Here is a 21,375-nt window from a genome sequence, read left to right as displayed (position 1 = left end):
AGATAATTAAGGTTAAGTGTACACTTCTTTTGAAAAATATTATCTTTGTCTGTAAAGACAAAGCTAATGTGGACATCATGAGAGGTCAGATGTATTTTGTCTAGCAGGAGATCAATATTTCATTCTATTAAATTATTTATTTTAGGAAGAATGATCAAACCTAAATATTTTATTCCTATTCTGAAGCACTGAAAGAGATCACTCAGGAATAGAGACGTAGGGCCCTAAGACATAAAAGGCAAGACTTCTGGTTTGGCTTGGTTCTAAAGAAAGCGAATTTTAAGAAAGTTTCTACCAATTAAAGCCAAGCAGGAATGGATGTCTCAGGATCAGGCACAAAAAAGGGACATTGTCAGCATGAAGCATTAGTTTATGTACTTTGTGTATTTGTGTATATGTTTGTGTATTCCAAACCTGATTGTCAGGAAAGGGGGGGATTAGTATGAATTCCAGCAGCCTGTGGCCATAAGGAGAAGGGGTAAAGCACACCCCTGTCTAGTACGCCACCACAGTCAACACTAATGGGTTTCAGACCGTTTGTTAATACTGCTGCCATCTGGTGTTGGTACATCAGCAGAACTTGGTTAATAAAATTGGGTCCAATGCCCAGTGTTTGCAGAGAAATATATATATGTATGTTAATTTCACTCTAGCAATGACCAAAGAGGCTGTGCCCTTTAGAAGTTGATAATTTTCCATAGTCCACATAATGCCTGTTGAGCATCTTTCAGATGACGCAGATGAGACCTGTCTTGTCCAGGTATCTTTTCGAGCCCTGCTTTCTTCATCGTATATTTATATTTATATTAAACGTTCTTATCGCCTGCATATACAGTACAGTAACACTCTACACGTGTTTGCATTGAATGTTATCTGTCAGTTTTTTGCCCTGTCCTGAATTCTATGTGTTTCATGTGTTTTGGAATTTCCTTTGTGTTTTCTACAGTGATTCTTAATCCTTCTAAATTGGTATTGCTTGCTAATATGACTAGTTTGCCACTTTTATCAACATATAGAACACTGATTAACACTGATGGTGCAGTGGCTCTAGTAAAGATCCTTGTGGTACTCCAGTCATTACATCACCATAGTGTACATACTGTATATTATTCACCCCTATTCACCAGGTTACACACCTACTCTTTTCGAGAAACGCCCTGGGATTTTTAATGACCACAGAGAGTGGTCTCATCTGAAGGACAGCGCCTGTTTACAGTATAGGTTCCCCATCACTATACTGGGGCATTAGGACCCACATGGGCCGCAGGGTGAGCGCCCCCTGCTGGCCCCACTAACACCTCCTCCAACAGCAACCTTAGTTTTTCCCAGGAGGTCTCCCATCCAGATACTGACCAGGCTCACACCTACTGAGCTTCAGTGGGTTGCCAGTTGTGAGTTGCAGGGTGATAATGGCTGCTGGCTATGACAAGAGGTGCAAAAATGTGAGGTTGCAGAATTTCCTACTCTCTCAATATATGATGGACAGTCAAATAGAAATTCAGTTATATCTGAATTTTTTGTCAGTGACTAAAACAATTTACTCTGCAATGTGTAATGAAAGTTCTAAATTTTTCCCCATATATTTTAAAAGAAAATACTTAAATGTCTTGATAAGTATTTCACTCCCTTTGCTATGACCCTCCAAATTGAGCCTAGGTTCATCTAATTTCCTGGTGGCCCTGGTCGCTCTAAAACTGGAATGAAGTCTGGCTGTGGTCAGTTCAATTGGTTGACATGATTTCAGAAGAAATGTAAGGTCCGTCTCTGGACCGTGTATGTCACGGGAGTAACTCTATCATGAAGACCAAGGAGCTGTCTGCACAACTCCATGATAGAATTGTGAGAAGGCACAGATCTCTGCAGGGCTATAAAAACATATTCTGGGTGTTGAAAGCTCCCAGGTATTCAGGTAAATCATTAGGAAACACAATACTGAACCACCCAGACATTTCCTAGTGCAAACTAACCAATCAGACAAGAAGAACCTTGCTCAGAGAAATGACCACCAAACCAAAAGAATACATGGTTCAAATAAGATGGATAAAAAATAGTTTTTTTTTGTGATTCCATGAATTGCCCAAAAAATCAAATCTAATTTATTCTAACAAAGCTGCACTTGAGTTTTCCTTGCACCATATGGAAAGAACTTTTGTTAATTTAATTCCACTGAAAAAGATTTTTGATTTAATTGATGCAGGTTAAGATACACATTTACTTACTATCTAGTAGTTACACAGAAAATGTTTTCAGAGAAACAAACATTTTAATCTTCAAGTACCTTGAGTTGATAATCAGGGAACATATTCACGATAGACCTACCCTTTCCAGCTTTCCTAGTAAAAGACAGATATATCTGCCATCACACAGGAAGTCATTCTTATGGTGAGACGGCAGACACAAATGAAGGCTTTCGTGCGTCTGAGTGCTAATTTATCTTTAGATTATTGTATGTGATATCACTAGTCACAAGATTGAATTTAATATTTAAATGCACTTAAGTTCTTCGAGCATTGCAAAAAATAACAAGAACAACAATAACAAAAGATGAAGTATCCCAGACAGAAAATATTTATTTTAATATTTTAAAATCTGTATTTTAACTAAAATAGAGTTTAAAGTGCACATTGTTAGTTCAGATTAGATATACTGTACCGTACCGTATTTCAGAAAATGTGTCGGGCTAACTCACTGTTTCATAAGGCATTTTTCTAAAGCCATGATCAATGTTTTTGTTCTGTTATGCTGTCTTGAGAATGATCTGTAAGGGTCCTGAGCGGCTGTTATTTTGTTCTCTGCTTTTCTGATGTAATCTTTCCTTCCTTGAAAAAAACGGCAAAGCAAGCTTTAATGTGCCACCTGGCAATGAAAGAAACAACATTTTAAGGAGCTTTCTTTGTCCGCGGATATACAGAAGCTGTGTTTGGCTTTAGGACAAGCCTTTTTTAAGAGCCATCACATAGATTACCAGCTGACACACACAAAAAAGTCTTTGAAAGCCAATCAATCCATCATGCTGTTGCCTGCTGATCAACTTTATGAAGTATCTCTTAAGATTGTAAGAACAGTACATGAGCTTAGCATGTATCCCATCGCTTTTTGGTGGAGGTAAAGTGTATAGATCCCGATAATTAACTTCTGGTTTAAGTGTCTTAGCACTGTGTTTTATGAAAACAAAGTGAGCTACTGTATGAAATTATTTTTGACACATCCACCACCATCACTACTGCTAAGACCTCTGCTACAACTAATAATAATGAAAAATAAAAATAATTCATTCTTGATTTTGTCTTAACAGTAGTGATAATAGTGGTTGTAGTTTTAGAAATATTAGTGGTAGTAGTAACAATAGATGCTGTGGACAAAAATAAAATGTTTTTTTTTTTTCTGGATACAAACCAACGATTTTTATGAATAGTCTTTTTCAAGTCCCAAGAAATTTCTGTGGAAATGGCAACATTCATGAAATTCACAGACTATATGAGGAGAGTAGACACTGAGGAACTTTCCCACTGATGCTTTGTCTTATGTTTCATGGTAATCCACCATTTTAAATGGGCTGAAGGACAGAAGTTACATTTCAGCCTTGCGCCTTGCAAGAAGCTGCCGTATTTTGCTGTTTTCTAACATTATTCTGATGCTTTTTAACATCAGCAACAACAGAATGTGACATAAGATGGCATCTATTGAGAATGTTGACTGCTTTAGAGGAATGAGAAGAATGTTTCAGCATACAATTTTTTTTATGATTATCTGTCATTATTCTGGCAGTGCCCTACATTACCGAATAACCTCTTACATGTTGTTTAATGAAAACTATACTCTAATGTCCCTTGTTGAACAGCACAGTACTGAATATTAATTGTCCTTTAGTTAAATATTAATAAATACAATACATTTATACATAAAGATCATAGTGTAAAAACAATTTTATATATTTCATATATTATATAAACATATAGATGTTTATATTTCTGATATGAAGCCAAAACATTTAAATTCCTACTATCTTAACTCATTTGCATAGATGAACATACAATATACATTCACAGCTAGCTAAAGAAAGCTTTTTAAGTAAATGTAACTTGTAAAGTGAGGAACTGTATTACAAATAACATACTAAATACATACTGTAGTACTTTATAGTTTTAAGATTATATTTTATGTTGTCCTGTAAATAAATTTATAAATCTTTGAGGGATTTGTTAATATAGAAGCACAAAACATTGACAGTAAGCTATTATTATACAGCAAGATATTAAAATCATGCTATGGTAATAGTATGGATACACACAACCGTGTCACCAAGACAGGAAATTAAATACTCAATTTATATGACCGTGCGTTTTCTCAGTTGAAGGGCCTTCATTTGGAGTTATTGGTCCTGAATAAAAACGAAGTGAAGTGAATATAAAATACAACTAGGCAAGTTTTCAGCAAAACTAAATCTGCAAAATATATCATATCTGTAGTACAGGTAACATCTGAACCTATAAGAAATAATCGAATTTGTCATAGCCTTATAACACTTTTACCGAGTTTTTAAAAGAGTGGAGAAAGACTGAACAATTTGCAGAATCATTGGCAAAAATAAACACACTGTTCCATATTCCATTATTATTATTAATGTCACAACCACAATACTGAAAATGTTGAATATTAAGCAATTAATTTAATAATACTCTATTAAACTGTAATATTAGTGCTGGAGTAACATAATGTAGATACTGTAATTAATATATTAATCGTAAATTATAAAATACATGTTTTACATTGTCACCTAATGAAATAATTATAATATGAATCAGTTCTGCCTTTACCATGAGGCTAGATAAATTTATATTTTGCACACACATGGATAAAAAAGGGTGAATATAACAATTGAGCCCATGCAGGTTTTAAGAATAGTCTGTGGTTCTAATTAAATTGCTGTAGACAACAGCTGAAAAGGTTTCAACAAAATTGGAATAACAGATCGATGAGCGACACTGTACATCAGTTTTAGATAAAACTTAAATAATCAGTTTGTAATTCTCAATAAGTAAGATTTTATTTTATGAAACTGAATCATTGAATAAATCCTAGTATTTACTGATTTAATCAAAGGTGTAAATCGATGGTGGGAAGGGTATTAAAGAGATTGTGCTGGCCAGTACTTGCATGCTTAATACTGTAGCTGAAAAAGATTCAAGAACATGACTCATGTCATTCTCATTGAAAAACCATCCATATAAACTTGAGAGACATTAAACATATAGCACATGAGTACTGGAACCTATAGTATATTGTACCATTAGTTGTTAATACCTCTCAGTATTTATAATATAATAACTTTTGAATGCTGAAGACTATTATGGTAAAAAAGAATAATGGTATCTCTGGGGCATTATATCAGTATCAAGAATAACACTGACAATAACACTTATCTTGGACTTGGCTTATTTCAGCTTGGAATGAGTATGATTTTATAGAGTGAAGGGTTTTGAATTATAGATTCTTGGTTTGAATGTAGATTCCGAAAATCCCTGATGTGTTAAAATTTTCTCTCCCATACAGTCAAATGGTTCGTTTTTCACCAAACACCACTTGTAAATGACATAAATATCAGCTTTTTCCATGAATATATGCATCAGGCTTTGTATTGTTGCACAAGCTAAAGCTACTGGGTACTGCTTTGTTTGAGTCAAATCTCTGAAATTTTAATATGGCAGGTCTCCTGTATTAGAGATCAGAAACTGGCTTTGTTAACTGATGGACTAGTGAAAACACCAGGTTTAAAATAGGGCAAGCAGTACCAATAAAGGCAGAAGGACCTTTTGTAAAATTCAAGCTGGCAGTGTTTTATTTCTTTCAATGTAGCTGAAGTCGAGACTTTCATCCCTTCTTAGACTCTGTTATCCTACACATAATGCGATCACAGGCATTGGAAAAAAATGTCATTTAAACTTTTCTGCAGTGTCATATCATGAGCGATTAAAATTACTCAACTGTGGACAGCATGAATATGCTTTTCACATCTGTTTATTAAATGTCTGAGGTTGGAGGTTGAGATGTAGTTAGATACTTATGAACTAGTAACACTGTGTTTCACCCTTTGCCTAGGAAGCATGAGTTTTCATCGTTAGATGAGACCACAGATTTTGCTTCCCTGTTTGCTAAATGTGTTCTGAAAATAGGTAGAGATATTGGGTTTTGTCTTCAAAGTACAGTCATTGTAGGGCAGCTTTTTCTTCAAATTGAATAGTGGGCTAACATCTCGTGCATCAATTGTTTTGCAATTTGCATCATGCAGATCTAAATGTTGCTGGTTTTCTTTCTGTAACATAATAACGATTACTTTAATAACAACACATTGAATTTGCAAGAGTTTGAATTTAAATTTGCCAAGAGAAACATCTTTAGAGAATACATGGATATACATTTTCAAAAGCTTTGCTATTGATAAAGGCAGATTTGAATTCTTAGGGGAGTTCTCTAGCTTAAGCTCTTGCAATCACTAAATATGTCATTAAATTCCTCCTAATGCAAAAGGGAATTTTACAGTTTTGCTGTAATTTGCATTCTTTAAAATCAGTGTGTATTAATGAAGGCCACCCATATCAATGGGCCAGTAGGTTTTATCTAGATCTCTGTCTCTATCAAGTTTTCTATGAATAAATTGTTGTCATGTCAAATATTGAGTGGAAGTATAATCACCAAAAATATGACAAAGTGGACAATTGGGGTGTCTTTTTTAATATCTTTACCTGGCTTTAGTGTTAATGGTGCATGATGCTGAGAAATCATATATTACTCGGCACCATAAATAAGAAACTTGGCTATATAATCAAGCACCACAAAGAAAATGCTGAATGTACAGACTCAAACTGGGGAGTAGCCAAACCAGGGGCACATAAAAGGCAAATAATATAATAAAACAGTTTCAGTGGCTTAGTTTCTTAAATATTAAATGAGCTTCCCAAATTAATCAAAGATGTTATAGAAAATAATTAAGATAAAATATAATACATTATTTTAAGATATCTAGAAAAAAATAAGATGTATCATTCTATCCTTGAATATACAGTGGGTTATCTTTAAATACCCTATTAAATAAAAGAATCTTATTTATCTAGATCAAGGCTTTTAGACATTTTTTAATTTTGGGTTTTTCTTGGCAGCTGCAGTTCTCAAGAGCTGTGCCCTATTAGTCCCAAGTTACCAATAGAATAAGCACAGTCTTACACAATTTCCCCCTACCTTATTTGTACTGTATTTCAACTTAACACATGTCTAGGGGGAAAAAAATGAAGATATTGTTCCACACTGTCTCATTTTATGGTAAAAAGAAAGATGTATAATAGGGTTTTGTTGAATTTGTGTATTATATTTAACAAAGATGAATATTGTTATCAGTTTAAACTGATATCAGTTTTGTTATCAGTTTAAACTTTGCATTTCTTAGTCCGCTCTTTTATAATGAACATGAATTTTTCCCATGGGAGTTTATTAAAGCAAATGTGCCTGTTCACTGGTTTGTTCACAATGCATAGTCGTCACCTACAGTATACAGTACAGCAAGTGGTGTATAGTCTTAAACCTGAAACAGGCAATTTGTATACTGTATCTACCTAACATTGAATTGGTGAGTATACAGTGTATCTTGTCACATAGGTTTTAAGATGATTTAGTTTCAGATTGTACCAGAAATCTGGAATCCTGAGGGAGAGATATTGCACCACTTATCCACAAGTCAACCAACTCATGCTGGGAGGTGTAAAACTATGTCCCAGACATTATTCTGGAATATCCCATAGATGCTCAGTTGGGTTCTGGTGACCAAGAAGGCCATGACATTGTAATAAAATAAGCAAACCAGCATTAAAGTCATTGAGGTCTCATCATGCAGCCATGCAATCATACAGTAATTATACAGTAGGAAATCAGGCCTGTCCAGTGGTTTTATGCATGATCCTAGGCATGCTAGGATTTATTTGCTTAATTAACGCTCATGAGCCAATTGAGCCACACCTGTGTGGCAGTTCTTGCTCACTATTCCTAGTGACCTTCATTTACCCAGGTGTTCCCAATTATCGTCCCAATACCTGCTGGCCCAGCTTTACAGTCCTTTGTGGTCATTTCTACTGAACCACTTGTGCTTTAAACCATGAAAGTGAACCATTATTAAGCAAATAGTTTGGCATCCAAACTATTCTGCTGCAAGTTACTGATATCCAACTTCACTTGACATTTTTGATATTTCACACTGCTTTTCCTTATGCTTTCATAACAGTAGAATATTATAAGTTAATCTACAATATGTGCTTGGAAAATTTGGCTCATTAAGGATTATTACAAATAATTAAAAACTTGTATGCATAGCATAACCTTTTAAAAAAAGAGGTACGTACCTATGCTGTTGAAATATTTATGACATTAGAAATATAGTCTCTTTCACTCTTTCAGAAATCTGTCTTCTGTCTGCCTTTTATACTGTAGAGAAAGAAAAACAGGTTGTATCTTGAAAGGCACAAGCAATAGTATATGTTATACACGTGGAGTCATAATGCATATTGAAAGGTATTGCACTAGTGGAAATCAGTACAATTGGAAAAGTGGTACAAATAGAAACCGCCAGGTCAAAAATCTTCCATCGCCCCCACAGAAAGAAATCAGAAAAAATTACCGGCATTCTTTGAATAGAAGAAAGTTCTAATTTTGTACAGTAAACTGATTATTTCCTGTTTTCGACAGCAAGACAGTGTATACAGTGTCAGAAAACAATTGAAAACTGTTTGAATAATAACAATATAATCATACTATATTCAGAATAACAATAACAGTACAATAAAGTACAATACATAATACGCCTTGCAAATGTGATGTCATATCACTGTTTTATTTGATTGTATCCATCATAAAGTCAATTGAATTGAAATGTAATTTGAAAAGTAAAGAAGTACTTTACATTCATGACGTTTTCTGCAGAACACATGACATGGCCAGATATACAGTTGTGTAGCTCATTCCTGGCCTGGCTCATTTAAGGACATTATTCTTTAAGAACACAGAGGAAAAACAAAATATGGAAGAAAAAGTGTTGTTCTTGAAGTGTGTGAAGCCCTGACGTTCATTGTTCATGCGTGTTAGTCTTGCGTACCTATTACATTGTCCAGGTCCTCAGGCTGTAGCTGTAGGAATCTCATGTCCCACCTTCAGAAAACGTGTCAATCAATGATGAATATATTTTTCTAGAGAGCTTTCTAAGTACTTACTCTCGCAGTCCCTAATAGCTACTGAGAACCACACACGAACAGAAATTAGTGCCTTTTGCAGCTACTTGCGACAGATGATTCATAATGCTGCACATTCAAAAATGCCATGAAATTGGGATAATGCATATGTAATTAGTGCATCACAATCAACTCTCTGAATCTCCAGCTGAACCTACCTCAGTACATAAAATGAAAGACCTGAACACTCCTTATTAAAAAGGATTTATTTCAATCATAGATAAAGAAATAAACTTCAATTCTTTTTTTTTGAGTTAGCAAGTTGTGCCGTATTAATTTAATAACAGCCTCAGTGGACCACAAACCTTGGAGGCACTCTTTTAAACCTCTGCATTTCGTGGATAAAGGCTCCGCAAAAGAATTGAACAATGAAAGCATCAGATGTGAATCTTTTGTGCTAATTTTCCTGAAACAAATTGTCCATTGCGCCTGTTTTTTTTTCTTCCGTTACTCAGTTTGAATGGAAATGTATACACATATAAAAAGAGGAGGAATAAAAGCATTCTTTTTTCCATTTCTGGGAATTGCAACAAATAAGATAGTGGCCTAGAAATACGTTCTTGATCACTCTATAGGGAGGAGAGATATTTCAGCTCTAAGCTGGACCTTGCTGTGGCGCCTATTCTGTTAGTCAATGTGCAGCCTAGTGTTGTATGTGAAAGGACTTGTTTTGTCCCTAGTTGGGCCTGCCATCTCCAGCTGTCACACAGAGAAACAATAGAGGAGCTCGGGAGGAGGGGGGAATGAATAAAAAGATAAACTGAAGAGCCCTCCCAAGACTTGTCATCTGCATTTGACAGGATCTCCTTCTTTTCTCCCCTTTCTATTCCTGCTCTCCTTAATCCTCCTTCTCCTGTTTTTTGCAGCTGTTACCTTCTATAAGATCATTATACCCAACCAACAACTAATTAGTATTATTGGTAGGTTTGGTTTTGAAGGAATATTACTGCTAGGAGCAGTGTTCGGTTTTGTGTCGTGCATTCTGCCGAAGGTGTTTCGGTTGGACACAGTTATTGCATGTGCTTGTGCCGTCTGAATTCTTGTTTGTTTCAAAATGCTCTAACAACACCCATAAGGACTTACTTATTGTTTCAATGGTTTGGCAAATCGCATAGTACCTGTAGTAAGAGGCTTTCTCTTATTTTATAATACCTACAGTATACTGTATGTGGAATTATAGAGTTCACTTCCTTTTAAACACAATTTTCTGAAACCTGTAAACTATACCTTTTATTTTCTTTTTTGTGCATAGGTAAGTGTTCCAGGATATTTAGAATATATAGAATTCACAGGCAAAATTAAGAATAAGTTTTACAGTTTATGCGTAAGAGAGCACAATGTTTGAGTAACAGGAATATGTTGCCAGAATAAAACAAAATTCGAAAGCGGGCATTATCATGAACACTCAAAATGAACTTAATTCAACCAGAGATGAGTGCCACAAAATAAGTGCTTCTTTCTGTAAAAGAGTGGCTCTGGTGCAGATACAATATTGCGAATAAAAGAGACGTGTAAGAAAAGATGTGAAAGCCCATTTTAAAATCATTTATCTATCTTTATTTCACCTTTCAGTGGTTTTTTTTTTCAAGCTTTCAGATTTTCTCAAGGCAGCCCACCCAATTCTTTCATTACAGAAACACGTACTCTGCATACTGGCAAGAAGAACCATCAGAAGGGGGGAAAAATAGCAATTCACAAAAAAAAAAAAGAAACCCCAAGCAGCTTTACAAATGAGTGACAAAACCAATGTCCATTCATATTCCCACTCCAGCCAAGGTTTATTAACAGGCAGCCTTCCTTAAGCAGTTGCTGTCAGCAACATGTGGAGGCATCACTATAGCAACCAGTGGATGTGACATGTGGTACAGACAGGGACTCTAGAGCTGCTGAATATAAGGAGGGGCTCAGACCTACACTCTCTGGTCACAAAAAAAAAAGCCCATCTCCCCTTCTTTTCACTTTCACATGAGCGCTCAAGGGACTAGGCAGCCGGGAGCAGAATTTCGTAAGACGTGAAAAATCTGGCGGGCAATTTTTTTTTGTGTGTGTGTGTGTGGTGAAAGCACGGCAAGCAACTTACAGCCCTTTTGTTACTGCTGAAGTGGATGGGAGGCTGTTAACTTTTAGGCACGGGCTAGGGATTCAGAAGAGGCTTGCGGAGCTGTGGCGGCGGCTGTTTCTCCCAACAGCTCTTGCCTGGAATTGGAATCTTTCCATCTTCGAAGGAGAAGCTCACTCTCTTTATCCCGGATTTAGGTAAATATATGCAGTTTTGTGTGCTGCAGTATCTCATTTGTTTTAGCATGCTTCCTAATCGGGACATTTGCTACTGTTTTTACGGCTTGGTGTTAGAAATTGGACCTTATGGTTACTAAAGCAAATATTCGTGATGTTGCCTAAGGACTTCTCTGGAGGGAATGTTTAATTGTGTTTCTTATATACATTTCAAGGAGCTTCTTAAAAAATGATCGTGCCCTTTGAGTTACATGTTTAATGCTACAGCCTTGGAATTCGTCTGCGGGATAATTAATTCAGTCTAAACGGTTAGTCCCTTACTTACGGTATAATCTTTTAGAACAAACGTTATTTCGCTGAAGTTTCTTGTACAGCTGCAGTGTGAATTCTGGCTATCGAGGCCACCAGGTCTGTGGAGACAGTATGCTTTCTTGAGCTTCTTTGATTATGTTTACATTTTTAAAGAATTCTTCATTTTTCCTTTTTTTTTTTTAAAAAAATCTTTATTTAATGTGTGGTGATGTAAAGGTTTCCACTCCTAATTATAATACATGATGGTGTTATTTGAGCAGTCCCAGCACATCTGGGGACCGTGAAGAAACAAGGCTTATATACAGGGAAGAATGTATAGCAGGTTAACTGCATACTTTCGGTAATGCTGAAGATCGATATGCTGTATTGTATTATCTTGTGGTTAGAACCTCTTAAGGACTGATAACATGACCATGAGTTTTTTTTTTCTCATTACTTTAATGATCAATAACTTGGGTGCTTATTAAAACATGTGCAAGGTGATTTCTGCTTTAATTATCATGATTAGGAAAAGCCCTCAAAATAATGATTGATTCTAGAGACAAGGTACATGTTCTAATAGATCTTCAATGGCTTTAAACATTGTTTTCCACCTTATTACAGAATTTACCTTTTTTTTTTGCAGGGGCAGAAATTCCCTGCCCCAGTTCCGCCTACTTTTTCACAAAAATGGGAATATTGGTGTATTTCTAAAATACAGAGTAAAACAATGAAATTAGCATTTCAAGCAGCGTGACTTTGCCATTTGTATCCATATAAAAACAATAAAGCTCAATTTTCTGTAGAATATTATTGTTTTTCTAAAATATAAACATATATACACACTAATGTTAAACTATTGTTCAAAACACTCAAATTCGGGTCTCCATTGTGCATATGGTACCATGTACTGTATACTCATGATGATAAAAATTCATTTCATTCTACTTTCAATTTCTGGAAAACCTTGAAAACGCATGTGAAAATATCCCATATATATTGAGGCTGCACTTTGTTTTACTGCTGTAAAAATCACATTAAACTCTTTTGAATTAATTGATTAGGAATAAATTGTAAGAATTATACATACAGTATATGGGATAAAGTTCTGAAGGAAAAGTACTTAATAAATTGCTCAGTGAATGCTGGTGCTTAATAATTCAAAACGTTTCTTATTTTTTATTTCTTTTTTTAAAATAAGAGCAAGGCAAAGTACATACAACATTACTGATAAGAAAACAAAAATATATTTTCTATTAAATATGAATGTTTTATTTATTAAATAATTTAATGCATTCAAGACAGTTTCTTTTCCAGCCCCAGAATGTGTTTTCCTTCATGTGAAAGGGTTGATTTTGGCTTATAAAACTAATCCAGTCCTCTTCAAAAGTGGTCATATGTGCATAGCAAAGGGTTTGAATAATGTTGGAGAAAAGGGATACAGCATCTTTTCTAAAAGCATTGTGATACTAAAGGTTGGGGAAAGATCATTGTGTCTTCGGAAATGAATAGGTTGGCGCCTCTCGGTATGACCTTTCTCAATCATTTGAATAAGCCAGAGCCCCAGAAATCCATCTGCACTTTGTCTTTTGTGAATTTCACCAATCCTTCATTCCCCCTCACCAAGAAAATACATGCCTTTAAATCTCTCTGCCATGGCAGATTTGAAATATAAAGAAAATTAAATGTATGAAATAAAAACATCAAGTGAAACCTTATTTCGGGTAATTAACTGATCTATTTTTAAGGGAATCAGAAAAAAGGTTCTTTGCAGTATTAAAGAAAGACCTGGGAAAAATAGGTATTTCCTGACTTGGTGCCAAATGTTTTATGAAACACTTGTTTTATGGCAAAAAGTAGAGACTGAGGTGTGTAGAATATGTAGGCAGCTGAAAATGTGGTTGTAGCTTAACATAAAAGCTGTTAAGTTTTACGCATTTTATTCATGTCATACCCTTTTGAAATTACCAAATATTCTTTCAGATCATTTTGAAAGTAAAAGCTCCAAAACGAATTGGAAAACACTCATAATTGTGAATAAAAAAATGTTGAATATTTCCTAGTCATCTATCATCCAGATTCACTGTCTCCTGGATTTATCATGTGATATATGTGTGTGTATAGTCTTTATACTGTATGCTCAATAAATACATAGCCTATATTAATGCTTTGTTCCTAGATGTTTTTATCATTTAATTAATAAGAAGCACCATTTATTTTCTACCTGAAACAGGAGAAAGAGGATTACCAAGAGTGTATTGAAAGAATAATGGCTGCATACTTCTGGCAATACAGAAAGGGTAACAATGTTTGTCTGCTTACATTTGCTTACGTTAACTGGAAATTTGCAAGTACAATTTCATCAGGACCCATGGACAATAGTTGTTTTTTTTTGTGTGTGAAACAGTTTTTCCCTCCTTGTTCCAATAGACAATATATGCTGTTCTAGAGAAGAAAATGGCTTTTGAAAATAATTTAGAGATGAGGGGTTCATCAAAGATTATTTCTGCCTCATTCAGCATAGTCACTACACATTCTTAAAGAACCCCCCCAAAAAAACATAAAAATTTCGCTGACCATTGAAAGCTATTTCTGAAAAAACTCAAATAAGTTCATAATTGACTCAGAACAATTGGTGGAACAAAGGTCCTGTGTACCATCATGTATTTCTTTACTGGTCTGATAAGTTCTTAAAACATGTAAAACATGTGGGGTTGAAAAATCCTGTTCCAAAAATATTATATTATAATAGTATTGCAGCAACAAAAAATAAAAAAACAGCATTGATAAACATAAAATTGATATAACAAATTTAACTCCCTATTATCCTGCTGGATTACGCATTTTCAGGCAGAGGAGGTATATTTATTATTTATTTTAAATCTTTTAGTGCTGACGTATGCCTTGGAGCTGGAAAGCAGTTGTCAGGGTTCCCTGTTAATACTAAATGCCATTTCTAAACATTTGCCATTATTTGTGTGCTACTTTAGCTGGAAATACAGATAAATAAGGAACATTATACCATATAAATGTACTGTATTAATCTTTCATACTGATTTGTAAAATTTAAAGTGATTTCTTATGTTGGCAGGACTGTATAATAGGAGCTAGGTATGTCTAATACAAACTATATATATATAATTTAATATAATTTTGTTTTGTTTTTTATTAAATTTTCCCTTGAAATAAAATGAATATTCTCTGGACACCACCTTTCACAATATTTTTTTTTGTATTTCTGTTTATAGTTTGGCTGTGTTTCATCAAACATTAGGATAACAAAATCTAATAATTAATTGTGGAGGTTAGAGAGGGATGGTTATTTAGCTCTATGCATTCTTAAAGCAGACAAATCTGAGAATACAGAAAAATGAAAAATATCTTAATATAAAATCCGATAATGTATACCTGTTTTTCTATTTTTTAAAAAAACATATATTGTTTCCTAAAATAATTTTGAATTATTTGTCGGATGTAAGATGTGTTCATACTTTTATAATTACCGTATATCTGTTTATAAGACACGATTGAAGAAGCTTGTATTTTTTTTTCAGTTTACCGTTCTTTTAAACAATTTTTTTAACACAATTCTTTAAAAAATCAAAAACAAAGTAAAGCTAAGTGTCATGCAGTGACTTAAAGTGGAAACGTTAATATATATTTGGTAACACATTATGTCCAGTTTTTGTAAAAATGTAAATGAACCTAAACACATGTGGATCATCAAACACAGACTGATTTATAAATAGTGTATGTACTTTTTCTACTCTGTATGTATGCACCCCTTATTTGACGTGCATATGATTTGATATGATTTGCTCACAGTCATTATATTTATATATATTTGTATATATAATGAAGGGTGTTAGCGCAACTGCAGTAAAGTGACAATTTTTTTTCATTAAAATCGAGAAACTATCCATATCTCCAAGCAGCTGACAAGACTGAGCTGGTAAATACAGACTACTCATTATAATCAGTGATAACCTATATGAGGCTGACATGGCAAAGTGTGCATAAAGTTTAAAATGTCTTTGTGTGAAGAAAAGTGACAAATAATCAAAATAATTTAATCTGGATGTTTCTTGCACATGAAAGAGTAACCATCTCTTTAAATCCCTAAGTAGTAACAGCCCTAACCTTAAGCGGAGTTAAAAAAAGAGAAAAAGATAGGAAAAAGGCTATGTAAAACAAAATTAGATACTTTGATGGACTTTTTTTAACGCCATGCTGGAACAGGCCGTACCAATTTAAACATGGAACCTACACTTAATGCATTCTGTGTTATGCTCTACTTCCCTGCAAATCACACCCATTCAAATCAAAAGGCATAGGTTACTGGTAGTATATTTTGTGGATTTCGCGAGCTTTCCTACTTTACTTTTTGAATATTTGTTTAGAAAATATGTTTTACGTACAGTATCTTGCTTTTATAAAGAGATCTTTAAATTATATATTTTAATTATATATATTTTAAATTTTGACTGGTTCTTTTAGTTTTGTGTGCAAAGAGGCATTTTGTCAATAAATTTGCCATATTTATTCTACTGTAGATATTTTTCATTTAAGCTATAGTGCAGCATGTTCACTTCAAACCTAAGTGTATTGGTCAGATTAATTAACAATGTCAATGTAAATGTGTCTCAGATCCATACATGTATGTCTACAAATATATTACAAATTGTTTTTCGGAAATCCAGTGCTTTGGTAGTGGTAGTTTTGTCACGTATAAACATAGAATTTAAAACATTATTTTTCTTTGTTATTTAGTCAATTAACTGCATAGTTCCATGATCCTCCCCCCACACCACCCTGGAGGCTTAATACTAAATTGAAGCTCTTATGGTGCAGATACATCATTGGGGGCTCTTGCTGGGGCTATAGTTCTCTGCCTTTGAGGCACTTTGTGAATTCTTTCTTTTTTTCTTAAATGATGAACACAGCAGCTAAGAATTAAATCTGCGGCTGATCTGTACCCTAGAAACAGGATATTCTGCCACACATGCATTTCAAAACAATTCTCCACAGCTAAGCGTTTACTGTCAATCCACCTCCTAAGACTTACAACCCTGACAATCCTTCTCTGCAGAACATAACCAAGTAGGGACCATCCTGGTCTCTCATTCAAGCCATGTTTCTATTAACTCAGAGCCTGGGTAATATCTAATCCAGGGAACTGAAGGAAAGACGGCTAATTAGCGACAAGCTTTAACAGTCAAGACTAACGATAATTGCTTGGTGGCCCTTCTGACGCGGAGATAAAATGAACTTTTACTTTCCAAGAAGTGCCCAAATGTGTATGCCATGCAAGACAGGGTAGAAAATAGAAGCTGGCGAGTTGAATGCAAAGCATAAAATTACTACTGGAACGGAACGGGGGGATAATGAATAGACTAGCCCGGCATTCATAGTGTGTTTGGGGGGGGGAGGGGGGGGGAATCCATTTTTGTAACACTGTGAAAATTGGGTGGCAGAAAAAGGGGTTGCTAATTGTTCCAATCTTGTAAGAGCCAGAAGAGAGCCTGGGCGTGCTTTTCAATTTATTTCCCTGGTAATTGTGGAAAAGGGACTGTTGGCCAAATAAGTCTAACTGAAATTTGCGGGCCTCATCTTTTCATTCTCACGTTGTGCTCTTAATTGTTGCTAATACGCCTTTATAATGAAACTAATGAGGGGGAATTATTGTACAAATGTCCGCACATGGAGTGAACCAAAATGCAGCCGAGCGATTATCGAGTCTTCCTGAGCCGGTTCCCCCTTGAAGAAACCTTCCCATTGTGATCAATAACAGTTGCAATTTTCTGCTCTGGAAAAATAAAGCGGTGCAAGCTCTTCTGCCTGTAAGGCAAGAATGAATCTTCTATCTGTAGTAGAAGTCGCTAAGATTTGGCTAAGCCCTGTAAAATAAGACTGCTTCTGTGCTGAAAAGCTGATAAAAAATGCTGTGGCAGTTGGATGATAAAGCTGCATTTTGTGGTGCTTTAAATTTATTTGATTATGTATGACACAACAAATGGATTGGTAATGTCTCTTCTCCGGAAAATGAGGGGTAAAATTATACATCCAGTGTATATACTGGATGGAGTATATGGTATTTTGACGTTTTTAGTGAATTTAAAGCATTATATTGAGTCGTTTCAAAACAGTTATAAAAAGCATATGCGAGCATGTTTAATAATGTTGTGTACTATTTTACCCAGGCCTTAATGCTTCCTTTTGTATATGACGTTATATTATATTTATGTCTTTCAGAAGAGCCAGTTGAAGCTGTTGCCTCTCAAGTCGGACAAAGAGAATTCTACCAAGTTCCTGATTCTGACACTTATCTCCATAGTTTGCATAATTGGGGTGCTGGTGGCCTCAGGGGTGATTTATTGCCTGCGCCATCGTTCTCACCACAAGCTAAAGGAGAAATTAACTGGTTTAGGAAGTGACACTGGCTCAGATGCTACTGCCACATACCAGGTAAGATGAATCCTTGTGTGAGAGTTGTATGAACCCTTTTATGTCCTCATTGTCACTGCGGTTTATATCAAATTCTTTTTGGTGATATTAGAAATGATCACTTAAGCCACTAGATATCATTTATTTAAATTGGTTGGGAACAAGTGTGAATGCTTTCAATAAAATGACTTTCGTAGTTTCTCAAATACAAAAGATAAACACTGTAGCTTCACAAACAGCTGTACAATATACAGTATAAGCACAAAGAAGAAAACAATAAATGCTATTTTAAAAACTGTGTAATAAACAGCAACAAATTGTTATGTTTTTCTAATATTTCTAGAATCCAATAAATTATCTTCTTATTTTTGGTCAAGGCATCAAACACAGAAAATATATTCTTAAGTTTTTGGTTTATTTGGAAAGATTAATTGATATTAGAAAGAATGCATTTAAGCCATATGAGATCAATGTTCAGATCTAATGGCTTATTTTGACAATTATATTTCTGTATACTACATACACTGCACACTTTTTGTTTTGTGATTGAAATAACCAGTTATTTGTAGATAAAACTGTAAAAAAAAAACAGAAACCCTATGAGATTTTTGTTTGGAGTGTGTTTTACTTATACTTTTGCATTGGCAACTATGTTCTTGTAGTTATTCTTAAATATTATGTTTAAAGAAGATACCCAGTCAAAAATCATAATTGTGTGTAATACAACGCCTGAAGTTAAAGATGGAATATGTTTTAGAGAATAAAAGGCAAACAAATGCATGAAATGCATTATTTAAATTAAATTATATACATGACAACTCAGTCATAGCCTTTAAAACATGACACCATGTGATTCCATTTTTTAAGCAATGTATGATAGTTGAATCATTCATTATTGTTAAATGCTGTTAATCAATAATAATTACAGTATCATTTCAATTTGCAGATGTTGCTTATTATTTCGAAAGCTGTTACAAGTTTTAACCTTCTAAAGCTGAAGGCTTGTGAGACACTTGTTACATGTTTGTTTATAAATGAACTCCTAATTGCATTTTCAAGCAGAACACTGAACAGTATGATCTAGTGCCCCATTATCACGTACTCTTTTTGAAATGAAGGTCATTTGCTTTACTTAAAAATATCCTGGGTACATTGTTTTAACCTATTACAGTACATGTGCGTTTTACCAGGACTTGCCAACTAATCTCAATTTGATAAGCTAGAAAAAATTGGACCTCCTTGGACTGAAGTTAAGGCGATGAATTGTACATAGCTAGAATAAAATAATCTTACTGTGAGTGATATATGTGATGATATTCTACAGTTATTCAAGGGTACTGCAAGGTATGCTGCCTGATTAAAAGTGCATTTAACAGTTTTATAAAAGGTTTGAACTCCAGCCACTTAAATTTCTGGGTCTCACTGTTATAATTAACAGAACAAAAAAAAAGTCCTAGTGACAGTTCTAATTAATATAATCCATAATTAAAAGCGTGCCTTTTTTTAGCAAGGAAATTGTTTAAATTTCACTGACTGACCTTTTTTCTCATTCCTTCTGGGGGTAGAGTGTTTAAGTCGATATTGATTTTATAATGAGCTTGACTTTAATATGGAAGTAGCTTGGTCACATGGTAGACCAAACAGCACACTGCCTTCCTGTCGTTTTAAATTTCATCATTCAGTTTAAAAACATGGGATTTTAGAAATAGGGTTGTTTCCTGGACTTGGTTTTCATTTGTACATGCCCCTATCTAAAGGACTTTCACCTGGCATAATGTCATGCTGTAGAACCTGATTTTTCTCCTCCGTGTTCTCAAAAGTCTGTTTCTGAATCACATTGATCCCTTCCGTTCGAGAGGAGTTCAAATTTTAATATTGATTCCATTATCTTAGCTATTGCCATGTAATACAGTATAAGGTTTAGCAGCATTTAAAATGCTGTAACCTTTGCTTTGGATCGACAGGCGTAATTTCATCATACAGATGAAGTAAAGCTGTGAAGCTGTTGTTGCACTCATTGCTCTGTCAAGCTTGCAAGTTAAGATATATTGTGAAGCATTTATTATAAATTTAGTTTTTATATATTTAGTTTAGTTTTTAAATATAGTTTAGTTTTTAAATATTGACTATGTAACCTGATAAAGCAATTTAAACTGGTTTATACATTAATTGTTACTAAAGTTGTTGGATGTGCATCATTAGAGAGCACCAACATTTAAAGTACAGCTTAAAATAATATAGTTAGCAAGCAGCTAAATGGCGTAGATATGATTATATAAATGAGTATAAAACAGGTTAATTGAAAAAAAGCAGACTAGTCTAACAGATTAGTAGCTTGATGAAGTCAGCTGTGTATTGAACACTTAATCAAATATGGCTTTTCAATAAAGCTTTCAAATGGTCTTGTTTTTGTGAAATTAAATAAGAAATAGAGGTGATGGAAAATTCCAAATTTAACTCAGGTCACATTTCATGTGTGGTTTTATTCAACTCAGTCTTTTTATTTTTTCAGCTGTATATGTAATTTCATCATATCATGCTGTGCATTTAAATTTATTTTAAAGTGGATGTTAAAGAGATGAATCAGCAGGTTATTGAAAGTCAGAGAAATTCTTTCAAACAGTCTTTTTTGCATGAAATCCTTACAAGAGAGTTTGTAAGTAATGAGTAGGTAGTTGCTTGAATTTTCCTAAGAAGTGATATTACAAATAATCATACCAGTTGACATTTAAAGGCCTTGTATTTTAAATACAGGCTTTTGCCTGTACATTAAAACTGCACAGACACGCTATAAAATAACCCAAATCACTGTCTGAACCTCAAATCAATGTATTTATTATTTTGTAGAGTGCCCCCTTCACTTTTTGTCATTTAAAATGTCTTCAAAATAAACAGTTTGTAGGAAAAAAATAGAAAATTCTTTGAGAAAAGAATGTTAACTTACAGTGACTACACTGTTATATGCTTTAGTCTATGGTCTGTAAAACGAGTTCTCAAAACAAATTTCACAATTTGTTTTAAAATTCAGTTGTACCATTCCTAACAGTCAGTGGCAAGGCACAGTGTAAATTAGAAATGTGGAGTTATTTTTATTTTTCAGCACACTTGTAGTAAAACACAGTAAACCATCCAGAAT

At 34.3% G+C, this 21,375-nt stretch overlaps 1 protein-coding gene across 2 annotated transcripts in view; it reads left to right on the top strand.

Moving 5' to 3' along the window:
• ptprn2 (protein tyrosine phosphatase receptor type N2) overlaps positions 1-21,375 on the top strand; it is a 317,622-nt gene that overhangs the window by 236,148 nt on the left and 60,099 nt on the right. For both annotated transcript variants that reach the window (XM_015354876.2, XM_015354875.2), the window contains exon 13: positions 18,048-18,260. In XM_015354876.2, the coding sequence (XP_015210362.2) occupies positions 18,048-18,260 (213 nt within the window). The remainder of the gene's footprint in view (positions 1-18,047; positions 18,261-21,375) is intronic.

This window comes from Lepisosteus oculatus, chromosome 6, assembly GCF_040954835.1.
Source record: "Lepisosteus oculatus isolate fLepOcu1 chromosome 6, fLepOcu1.hap2, whole genome shotgun sequence".
In the NCBI taxonomy this organism is placed as follows: domain Eukaryota; kingdom Metazoa; phylum Chordata; class Actinopteri; order Semionotiformes; family Lepisosteidae; genus Lepisosteus; species Lepisosteus oculatus.
Note: the sequence above shows the minus strand (reverse complement) of the source record. Positions and strands in the feature narration are given on the sequence as shown.